Here is a 12,649-nt window from a genome sequence, read left to right as displayed (position 1 = left end):
CACAAACGCCTAATGGGAAGCGTCAGGTATGTATAATGATTTGATTTCCATTACAAGACAGTAGATGTTAAAACTTCATGCTGATTTGAACTCGGCTCTTGCCAAGATAAGCACCAACTAAGACGTAGCTTTACAGTAAACTAATGTGATCCATCCACTAATGTGATCCATCTGTCTCCATCCAATTGCGTTTCCTTCCATATGATGATGTAAATATCCTTCTGTCTGGTGTTGATGGCTGAAGTGTAATGCTGGCTCCAGGGATCAGCTTATTGCCTCCCTAGCGCATCAGCACACACAACGACTGCGATGCTGGCTTCGGGGATCAACCACAGCGCGGTCTCCCCCAGCGCATCAGCATGACAACCGTAGGGTACATCTCTGGGGTCTCGAAGTGGGCACCTTCCATCCTGTGTTTCGTCGACTAGCCCACGACACCTCAAGAGGTCTCAACAGTGATTCTGGCGCCCCAGCATCACCCCCCTCTGTCCCCCGCTCAACTCAGACCAGCTCACTCACCCGTACATCAGCGTTTCTTTTTATTGTGCTTGAGATACCCAACCAGAATGCAGTGTACTTGGCATTATATAGAAATAATAACTGAAGATCAACCACCAGTCTCCTGGTTCAAAGGCAAAGTGGCGGTCTGACATGTTAAAAGAGCCTGCTCCATTTGCAAAGCAGACGGGCAAGAGTTCTGTTACCCAACTCAGCCAGCTGCCTCAGCTGCAGTTTCATCATCCGTGGAGGATCAGAGACTTCGTCAAACTTCAACGCCAAACTGATCAGGAGAGGAGTTAAAATTGTGCAAAAAGAATAGTTGGCAATCTACTCATATTCCAGACAGGCTCAAAGCAAGCTCAAAGCCAGGTAAAGACAGATTTATAGGAGAAAAAAAAAAAACATTACAACTCCATATGAGAGCAACAGAACCTAGAAACACTCAGAGTGTTTGCAAACGAAAAATGTAAAACATACACACATTAATCAATAACATGGATTACAATGACTCCAGAAGTTACTTTTTCTTTAAGCCACTCCACAGTAATGTGTGCAGTCTTAAGGCCACTGGCATTATAACGCTATTGGGGATACAAACTGAATTAATATACTTGAGAATGTGGCTGGCCATGGGCATGTATCCTCCTAGGAATGATCCACTTACTTTGGCCAGCCAAGCAGCAGTGAAGTAAACTTGTTTCCCTCAGATCCTGAAACAGCTCTCTATTGCACTGCCGGTCTTACAGCTAATTGCTTCATAATATCCTGTGACTGGATAACTGGATGCAATTCAGACATTTACTTTTAAAATACTAGGCCTCAAGTTATCTTTCTAAACAGACACTGTGTGTTGTACTGTTATCAGCTTTGACTTGAACTAGTCATCACATAGTTTAGTTTATGAGACAGTTGTAAAAGGCAATGATCACTCCACTTTGAACACGGCATGGCAACCACAAGTATGTTTTGCTTGACAACATAATTATTATTTCTTGCATTTATATACAAAAGTATCGCAAAGCACTGTACAGTACATAGCAGAAAAAAAGAACAAACCACAATACATTTGTATAGCATGTCACACATACAACTGCCACAGTCAGACCATTTAAATAACAGTATACACATCATAATACAAAAACAGCAATTCTAATGTTACATTAAAACCCACTAAGGTAAGAAAGCCATTTTATAAATGTGCGTTTTTAGTCTTGACTTGAAAACTGTAACGGTCCCAGCTTCCCTGACAAACGAAGGCAGAGCATTCCATCATTTAGGATTTCTACAAGAAAAAGCCCTACCTCCCGTGTTGCTTTTGTTGACCATAGGAATAACCAGCAGCCCCACATCCTGTGATCTCAGAGTGCGGCTTGGAAGATATGGGGTCAGTAACTCCTCAAATAACTAGGTTCTAATCCATTCAGGGCCTTATAAGTTAACAGCACAATCTTAAAATCAATTCTATACTGCACAGGGAGCCATGTAAAGAGGCCAAAACAGGGGTAATATGTTCCCTTTTCCTGATTTTAGTCAGAATTCTAACAGCGGTATTCTGAACAAGTTGCAAGCGGGATACCACATGTTTTGGGACACCAGAAAAAGTGCATTACAATAATCAATTCTAGATGAAATAAAGGCACACATTAGTCTCTCGGGCATCAGATACGTAAATAATTGGTCTAAGTTTGGCTATATAGTCATATACTCATATTTCATTAAATGCAGTTAACTGTATTAACATTCCTTTTTTTTTTAAATGTAAAACTGTGCTACTTGTAGCACATGACTTTCATAGAGATTTTAACAGTGTTTAGTGCCAATAGAATAATGTTGACTTTTGTGCTACTCTGGGGTGTTACACAAGCTCTATAACATTTAACTGGATCAGGGTTGACCTGAACTGTTTATCAAAGAGAACATCATTTAAACCCAGTTCACGGTTGTACTGGGAGAATGAATTAGTACAAATCAGGTCTGGAATCAACCCATATCAAGCATTCCCTTCCAATTAGAAATGCTAAGGCACACAAATACGATGGGCAAGAATGAAACCCATGGTTAACATTACTGTGTGAATCACTCAACAAGCATGTAGCTGTACTTTCAAGTGCATGGCCTTCCAAACTGGGCTAAGTGAAGATCCACAACAAGCCTTGTATATATTGCCTCCTTTGACGCCAGATAATGACTGGCATATTAACATCTTCCCATTGCATCATAACCAATGGCCGATATTTACCAGGAATTACACTGAACATGTTTTTCTAAACAACAGGAATGGAAAAGGATTATTACAAACACTGTTACTTTTGCTTGATCTAGAGCACTAGAGCATCCCACACAAACAAATACAACCAATACCAACGTCTGACGCATACATAGGGCCGTATTCAAAGCCTACCAACCTAAAAGCACACGTGGCACATTGTAATTCATTTAAGTGCATGGGTTTTGTGTGCCATGCAGAAGTGGTTAAAGTTGCATTGCAGAGATTCTTAAAACACAAATAAATATATCTCACACACACACACACACACACACAAGACTGGAAAATCCCTTGTGAGTTTACAAAGATGAGTTTATTACAGATCAGATTACGAAACCCTCACAACCCTGGAAGCTTCAATCTGTATATCTGAGATATTAAAGCCATTACTTTTCTATTGGGTTTGTTATAGTTATCACTGAACAAGGCATGTCATAAATACATTTCAAGTCTAGGACTGAAGTACAATGTGAACAGAATACATAGATCTTAATTTATTAGATAACAATGCACATTTTTAAAGAGCTAGGTGATACAAAATCTAATATATTGAACCTGTAAGGCAGCTGGCAAGGTATGATATACAAAGTGAAGTATGCTGTGTATCTTAGGAGGTAGAAAATGTCAGAGTTAAGACAGTGATTTTATGCAGCAATACTTCTGGAAACTATTACAAACAGAGAAAGAATATATATACAGCAACAGCATTAGTTTGGAAAGGCCTCATAATTACATATTCATGCCATGCGAACCTCTGTATAAACCGGTTATGGAAGCAGTGTGTAGTTCAGGAGGTGCTTTTAATCTACTTGTGCATCATCAAGGCAAACACAAAAAAAGAAACACATACAGAACACATTTGCATATTTCTTCTACGTTCAAAAATTGCCATAAAAATAAACGCTAAAACATATCTTTATTATTTTAACCACTATTTGCTGGTTTCACAGACCCCGATTAGCTCTAATTCTGGACTACCTTAACCTTACTTTAGAATAAGTGTTAAATCAGGGGCTGTGAAACCAGCCGTATATTAAGGCATTTTAGCTCTATGAATTGCAACAAGACCCATTAATAAAAGCAAGGGGAAAAAAAAAGGATATATATTTTATATATATTATATACACACACACACACACACACACACACACACAGTATGGCTAACATTTTTGTATCCCCTAGTATTTTACGATCGAGACTATATGAACATTTTTTAGATCTTTTATTTAACATCATATAATCAAAGAAACTACAAAATGATACCGCAAGTATCTACCGGGATCCATAATAATAGTAGTACAGTATTTCATGTTAGATTTTCAAAATGTCACATTTTCAATTTGTCAGTTTATCGTTCAGTACGGTATATGGAAAACTACAGTGGTATGTAATTCAATATGTTAACATAACATTATTCAGTAGGTTTCATTCGACTTTATGAAGCAAAATATGTTATTCTATAGGGTGATGCAAAACTTTTGGCCAGAGCTCTAATGTGTGTATATGTATATATATATATATATATATATATATATATATATATATATATATATATATATATATATATATATATATATTATATTATATTATACACACACATACAAACATACATACACACACACACACACACTCTATGTGTGTGTGTATATATATTATATAAAATATAGCCAAAAAAAGGCATTTGTGCACTACAATGCTTAATATTGATGAGGTGCTGACCAGTATAAGGTAATTACATGCAACAAGAATTGAAGTCTCTACTGAAAAACAAAAGTTCAGAATTCTTTCAACCAGTTTGTTACATCATGGTTTTAAATTAATAAAGATAAATTTTATTAAGAAAATAAATGAGCAGGAGTTAAATAATTAATCCTTTTGAAGAAAAATGACGACCATGAATGTCTCTACGAAAACTTTTTGGTAAGCCATTTAAACTGGTAGTCTGGCTGAAAGAATTGGGAACTTTTGTTTTTCAGTAGAGACTGCACTTCTTGTTGCATATGCTTATATATAATGTCACCATTACGTAACAGCATCTTGGGAATGATACGCAGATCTTCGTAATGTCCGATTCACCAAAGTACTGGGTTGTCAAGATTGGCAAAGCCAGGGTCTTTTCTCAGATCCCAGTATGTTTGTTTGCTGACCCAAGTATCTTCGCTTGATTTTCTGTCACAAAACAGTAGAAAAATAAAATCAAATCACTTTTGCACACCAAAGTAGATTTAAAAGAAAAGATGTAATGCTAAAACTTTCTTTAAATCTTACTCCTACCTGCTTCGATTTAAATGGAAAAAATGGTTAATGTAGAATAATCCTCTGAGCTCCCAATTTGATTTGTTTACAGAACTTCAGAAAATGTGTTTTTCCTAAATACAGGATCCACAAAGCACAACATGCATTTATTATAAGCAGTATTAAAAGGCAGAGCTGTTTAATACCTGAAAAAACGAGGTTGATGTGTCATATTGTTTTCCTCCAGAACTCTCCTCCGCTCTCTCTGAAGGTGTTCAATTCTTTGTTTCTGCTCTTCTGCTAATTCTACATTCCCTTCCTCAAGTAGCCTACAAACAAGAGGATAAAAAATCTATAAAACAGATGTGTACAGTACATATCATTTCATCTAATCTCTGGTATAAGGTTTTAAAAAAAAAAAAAAAAAAAAAAAAAAGATTTCTAGTCATGTTTGTCAGAAACCTAAGCATTTGGTAAACTGTCTTTTCAGTAACTGGTATTAAATATCTTACAAGTTACCATACATGAATTTTGTTTTTTGTTTCTACAATATTGGTGCAACATTACCATTTCAAGATCAAGACATTTAATTTTGGAGGTCAGGGCTGATTATAATCAGACTTTATAGCATGTGGTTAATGGTCACCAGGTTTAGCTGGCAGTAAAACGTTATGTTTTTTCGTGTGTCGCAACAATAAAGTCTTTCTCTACTTCCACCCCCATAAGCATCATTTTCAAAACCCCACATTTCTTTAATTTCTTGCCAAATCAGATTGCCAAGATTGGTGCTGGAATCCTTGCTATGTCGTCTGTCTCTTTTCCCTCAGTAGTGGAAATGAAATATTTCAAAGTTTATAAAGACAAGCATTATTTGTTTTCACTATTGACTGACATAGCTATCCTGAAAACTTATTATACAGATTACAGTTGCACCCTCCAATAACTTTGCTTCCAAATAAAACCAAGTTCAAGTTAAAGTACACCTTCGGAGCCACTTGTCCAGATTTGGTGAAACTTTTGGTGTAAATTATTCCACATGGACATACAACAGACTCTTCTATGTGCTGTGGATGACTAATGTCCCATTTCAAAACAACTTAAAACAGACTTGCAGTGATGTGTTAGCCATGCAATAGATTTATTTATTTATTTGCTAAATAAATTATTTACAACTGCCGCAAATTACTTTATTCTAAAGGTATTCTGCAATGCTCCCAGACTAGAGTAATCTGATATAGCCCACTGCATGTTTGAGTATTAGGATGTAAACCATGCCAGGATAAACTCTTGAGTTTAACACTTCTGTGACACATCAGTGTTGAAGCACAAATCCTAAAAAAAAAAAAATCTGATCCCATCAGTAAATTGTATGCAAATTAGTATCAACATGCCACTCCTTCAACAAAGAGGATAAAAAATATGCTCGAAAGAACAGATTCAAATGAATGGCACATTAAAATAAATCATGTAAGAGTGCTCCACGTCAAATTTCTGCACAGCTTTACGTTATGAAACTCACCAAATAAACACTTCAATACTGTAGAAGAACACCAAGCTGAAAACATCACATGCAACGAAGCTGTAAAATTGCACTTTGCACATTGGAAGTGTTTGTATGGATGATGTGTATTTTTTTTTTTTTTTTTTTTTTTTTTTAATCATAACTGTGGATACTTACTTTTCTCGATCAGTGTTCTACAGTGCAGAAAATACCTGCTGTAGTGCTGGCACTCCTTCAGAGCAGTCCGATCATCAAAATCTTTAAACTCAAGCTGTTACCAGCACAGGGTTTCAAAACAGTCTGTTTCAGAAGCAAATTTCTCCAAAAAATACTTGAAGTACAATCCACTACACACACACACAAACTAAAACTGAAACCATGAGTGACACCCAGTGGCCAAACAGAGGAACTGATCAATCACTTCAGTAGTGGGCAGTTGTATTTATAGATGTAGATAACGTGTGTGTGTTTTTTTTTTTTTGTTTTTTTTTTTAAATCTAATAAGCAAACTCTGTCTCACCTTTGGTCTTGCCTGAATCTGGTGTCAGTCGGTGGCAGCAGCAGCTTTGTTGCAGGGTCCAGTTCATTTAACTCTAGTGCAAACTTGGTGAATCCATAGTACTGTTCAAAGTCATTAGGCATGGGATCTGGACAAAAAGAATGAATTATTGACTCGCTGTAACAGAATCAATTGATATCTACAGTAGTACTCATCTGCTTGCTTGCGTGCCTGACTCGTTTTATTGCATTGTATAATTAGGGCGTCTGATTTTTGGGTTTTACCCAAATCCTTTTTCCTGCATTCAGTTTAAATGCATACTGTATATGTATAAACGCATGCGCAGTTGTCTGTGATTCAAATGCAACAGAGCAGAACTGGCGCCGATGACGGTAAGATGATTTACCTATTAGAAAAATGTGGCTTCTTAGTGTAATATATATATATATATATAATTTCAAAATTACAGCAATATAGCTTTAAGGTTTTTCCTTTTTTTGCACACTTTTTTCCCAGTTATTTGTTTTATGAGTGTGTGTTTAAGCCAAGATCATTCAGATGTAACAGTCGATCATTTCTCTTTGTAAAACAGCATGGAGTAAAGTTGTTTAGTTTTCCCGTATGTTCTGTGTGCAATTATACTTGCAACTCCACTACAAAATAAAACTTGATTGGAACAGAGAAATGCCTCCATATACAGTATGTGTGTGTGTGAGAGCGAAAGAGAGAGATGGGAGAGTTGTCAAGTTTGCATACCCCAATGTGTGGAAATATACACATGCTGAGGATTTAAACTGCTGACCACAACTTTGTCCTTAAGATTTTGTTTATTTATTTCTTGATTATATATATTAAAAAATCCACCCAATTTCAATTGATTTTTACATTAAATAATTCTACTGATTTTTAAAAAAGCATTCACCCGAACTTGGAAACAAATTTCACCCAAAAATCAAACGCCCGACGTATAATGCATTGTTTTATTGCATCGTATAATGCATCGTTTTATTGCATCGTATAATGCATCGTTTTATTGCATCGTATAATGCATCGTTTTATTGCATCGTATAATGCATCGTTTTATTGCGTCGTATAATGCATCATTTTATTGCATTGTATAATGCATCGTTTTATTGCGTCGTATAATGCATCGTTTTATTGCATCGTATAATGCATCGTTTTATTGCGTCGTATAATGCATCGTTTTATTGCATTGTATAATGCATCGTTTTATTGCATCGTATATTGCATCATATAATGCATCGTTTTATTGCATCATATAATGCATCGTTTTATTGCATCGTATAATGCATCGTTTTATTGCGTCGTATAATGCATCGTATAATGCATCGTTTTATTGCATCGTATAATGCATCATTTTATTGCATCGTATAATGCATCGTTTTATTGCATCGTATAATGCATCGTTTTATTGCGTCGTATAATGCATCATTTTATTGCATTGTATAATGCATCGTTTTATTGCATCGTATAATGCATCGTTTTATTGCATCGTATAATGCATCGTTTTATTGCGTCGTATAATGCATCGTTTTATTGCATTGTATAATGCATCGTTTTATTGCATCGTATATTGCATCATATAATGCATCGTTTTATTGCATCATATAATGCATCGTTTTATTGCATCGTATAATGCATCGTTTTATTGCGTCGTATAATGCATCGTTTTATTGCATTGTATAATGCATCGTTTTATTGCATCGTATATTGCATCATATAATGCATCGTTTTATTGCATCGTATAATGCATCGTTTTATTGCATCGTATAATGCATCGTTTTATTGCATCGTATAATGCATCATTTTATTGCATCGTATAATGCATCGTTTTATTGCGTCGTATAATGCATCGTTTTATTGCATTGTATAATGCATCGTTTTATTGCATCGTATATTGCATCATATAATGCATCGTTTTATTGCATCGTATAATGCATCGTTTTATTGCATCGTATAATGCATCGTTTTATTGCATCGTATAATGCATCATTTTATTGCATCGTATAATGCATCGTTTTATTGCATCGTATAATGCATCGTTTTATTGCATCGTATAATGCATCGTATAATGCATCGTTTTATTGCGTCGTATAATGCATCGTATAATGCATCGTTTTATTGCATCGTATAATGCATCGTTTTATTGCATCGTATAATGCATCGTTTTATTGCGTCGTATAATGCATCGTATAATGCATCGTTTTATTGCGTCGTATAATGCATCATTTTATTGCATTGTATAATGCATCGTTTTATTGCATCGTATAATGCATCGTTTTATTGCATCGTATATTGCATCATATAATGCATCGTTTTATTGCATCGTATAATGCATCGTTTTATTGCATCGTATAATGCATCGTTTTATTGCATCGTATAATGCATCATTTTATTGCATCGTATAATGCATCGTTTTATTGCGTCGTATAATGCATCGTTTTATTGCATTGTATAATGCATCGTTTTATTGCATCGTATATTGCATCATATAATGCATCGTTTTATTGCATCGTATAATGCATCGTTTTATTGCATCGTATAATGCATCGTATAATGCATCGTTTTATTGCGTCGTATAATGCATCGTATAATGCATCGTTTTATTGCATCGTATAATGCATCGTTTTATTGCATCGTATAATGCATCGTTTTATTGCATCGTATAATGCATCGTTTTATTGCGTCGTATAATGCATCATTTTATTGCATTGTATAATGCATCGTTTTATTGCATCGTATAATGCATCGTTTTATTGCATCGTATATTGCATCATATAATGCATCATATAATGCATCGTTTTATTGCATCGTATAATGCATCATTTTATTGCATCGTATAATGCATCGTTTTATTGCATCGTATAATGCATCGTTTTATTGCGTCGTATAATGCATCGTTTTATTGCATCGTATAATGCATCGTTTTATTGCATCGTATAATGCATCATTTTATTGCATCGTATAATGCATCGTTTTATTGCATCGTATAATGCATCGTTTTATTGCATCGTATAATGCATCGTTTTATTGCGTCGTATAATGCATCGTATAATGCATCGTTTTATTGCATCGTATAATGCATCATTTTATTGCATCGTATAATGCATCGTTTTATTGCATCGTATAATGCATCGGTTTATTGCATCGTATAATGCATAGTTTTATTGCATCGTTTTATTGCATCGTATACTGCATCGTTTTATTTTTCAATTTGTAAAACACATACATTATTTAAATGTCTTAAGGCACTCAGCACTTTTATGAGTGGAGTGAGATTTAAAACAAACACAGCCTAACTGAATAACAACACTCCACATCCGATTTAATAAGCATTTGCTCCAGGGCAGTTTGTACAAGTTTTGAAAGAAAATTCATCTGAATGAAGTTAGCCAGAGTTGTGCTGTTTTATTTCTAGTTATGTTCAGCTCTTCCTTCCTTTTAGATAAAGCAGTTCACAATGCACTCATGCCCTGCTTCTACTTACTTGGTCTCCAAACACAATTGGCTGAAGGTGGCACCCCACAGTACACGCCTTCGTGCCATTTTCCAAACAGTCGCTGCACTACTTTCCCATTACCATCTGTTATTGTCCCTTCAACTCCATTCACATCTGAGTTCCAGTATTTTGCCTTAAAGTTGCATTTAAAAAAAAGTTTGCATTGAAAAGAGCACTTTTGACTAATAGAAGATTTGAAGACTTAGGTATTATTTAAATAATTAATATAACCAATAATATTTAATAACATTAACTTCTAAAATTGGAGATATTGTAGGTGTTACGGTAAAAGTCTCTATATTACCAAGTAAATCGGTAAATGTCCAAAATAAAGATGATAACTCTTTACTTCGGACATTTACCGGAATAACCAAGTGGCTTTGGCTAATGACCAAAAGTGAATCGCTTTAGCACATTTCTGTAGTTGCCAACATGACAAGTCAATTGTTTCTAAGCAGCCTCTTTTTGGTGAGTGATTGTTGAAAAAACAAAAAGTCTGAAATGATTTAATTTGCATTTAATATAACAATGTTATCTGCAGTATAATACCCTTCAACACCATTGTGAATTGTTTTATACACAAATTTACCAGAATGTTGGTTGTTCTACGTAAGTGGATCACAATATTGTTCAATACTATGTTGAACAAGTTTAAATTGCTCAATTGTGCATCACTGTAAGCTCATTAATGATTATTTTGTTACTGGAAAATGTGTCTGCAGAAATAAATATATTGTTCGACAATGTTTTGTGTTAATTAAACATCTGTATGCAGAAATACATATATTTTCTTCTACATTAATGATAATTTTGTTAACGGAAAATGTGTATACAGAAATACATATATTGTTCGACATTAATGATTATATTGTTAATTGACCATTTATCTGCAGGAATAAATACATTCTTCAATGATACACCTGCATTTGCCAATATACTTTGTTAAATCATAAGATTCACCGGTAAATGTCTGAAAAGCAATCTATTTCTTCATCATTTTGGACAGTTACCACCTTATTTGGTAAATGTTGATATTTACTGGTAAAACTTAAGATTGACCAAATTCAGACTTTTACCGTAACATATGCTTTAATATTATAGAATAATATTCAGAGTAATCCACCAGCAGAGGGGCTTTGGAGCACTTTGACCATAAAGCAAGGGTGAGGATTTGTAAGTTTATTTATCTTAATCCACGATAGCTAAACAGCAGTAGTTACTATAAACCTGACAAATACATCAAGGAAAAAGGCTTCACATGTATATTGTCATTATCTGAGAAGTTCTGGAATTGTGTTTGTTTAACACACCACTAATTCCCAATGTTCTTAGGCTCAATTTTCAGTAATGGTGAATCCATATGAAAACAATACAGGTTGTCTCTTATTGTACCTTGATAAATGTCACTTTGCATTGACAGATGTCACTGTTTGAATTTCTGATAGAAATCTCTCCATAGTGCTCTATCCACCTCTGGCCACTCAGGATGTTGTGTATACAGGACGTGATCTTATTCCACTCATAGTGGTCTCCAAACCTAGAAATCAATGGACAGGTATCAGCAGCAGAACAGTGGATACAGCTACCACTTTCAAAATGATTTTAACAAACTGATCTTTAGACTATTAACAGTTTAAATATTAAACTAAACCCAAACCTGTCAGTTGTACTTACTTTTAAAAATAAAAATACACTTGCAAGGCAATCACACGCATAGGAAGATGAGGTGGTTTTTCCAAATTGAATGATTTAGTATTTAGATCTGTCACTCTTTGGACCAGTTGAATTTCCCCCAGTGTATCTTTCATATTTTTTTTAGCTATAGTAAGTACTCTAATGCGTATAGGCAATACAGAATATATCTTTCAGTTTGTATGAAATATTGTGTTTTCACAGAATTTTATATACACCGTCTACAAAACAAAACTTTAATTTCACAAAAAGTGAGCAGTGATAGCACAACTAAACTGATGTAGATCAGCCAGACCAAAAAACAACCTAAAAACTCCAGTCGTCATCTCGGAAGTTTTTAACTTACTTGGGCAGCATCACGTGTGTTGTTCCAACCGGGACGATTTCCATGGACTTTCCCCAAAATTTATTTTTCCATCTCATATCTGAAATAGA

At 34.9% G+C, this 12,649-nt stretch overlaps 1 protein-coding gene across 8 annotated transcripts in view; it reads right to left on the bottom strand.

The window, feature by feature from the left end:
* Positions 1 to 3,058: 3,058 nt before the first annotated feature.
* The window catches only part of LOC117399346 (oxysterol-binding protein-related protein 3-like), a 70,126-nt gene continuing 60,535 nt past the window's right edge, over positions 3,059 to 12,649 (bottom strand). For all 8 annotated transcript variants that reach the window (XM_059021816.1, XM_059021825.1, XM_034920602.2 and 5 more), the window contains 6 exons: positions 12,561 to 12,639; positions 11,915 to 12,059; positions 10,511 to 10,655; positions 7,024 to 7,150; positions 5,209 to 5,331; positions 3,059 to 4,936 (listed from right to left, as the gene is read on the bottom strand). In XM_059021816.1, coding sequence (XP_058877799.1) covers positions 4,840 to 4,936; positions 5,209 to 5,331; positions 7,024 to 7,150; positions 10,511 to 10,655; positions 11,915 to 12,059; positions 12,561 to 12,639 — 716 coding nt within the window. In that variant the 3' untranslated portion in view covers positions 3,059 to 4,839. The remainder of the gene's footprint in view (positions 4,937 to 5,208; positions 5,332 to 7,023; positions 7,151 to 10,510; positions 10,656 to 11,914; positions 12,060 to 12,560; positions 12,640 to 12,649) is intronic.

The sequence above is a fragment of the Acipenser ruthenus genome, chromosome 4 (genome assembly GCF_902713425.1).
Source record: "Acipenser ruthenus chromosome 4, fAciRut3.2 maternal haplotype, whole genome shotgun sequence".
Taxonomy (NCBI): domain Eukaryota; kingdom Metazoa; phylum Chordata; class Actinopteri; order Acipenseriformes; family Acipenseridae; genus Acipenser; species Acipenser ruthenus.
Note: the sequence above shows the minus strand (reverse complement) of the source record. Positions and strands in the feature narration are given on the sequence as shown.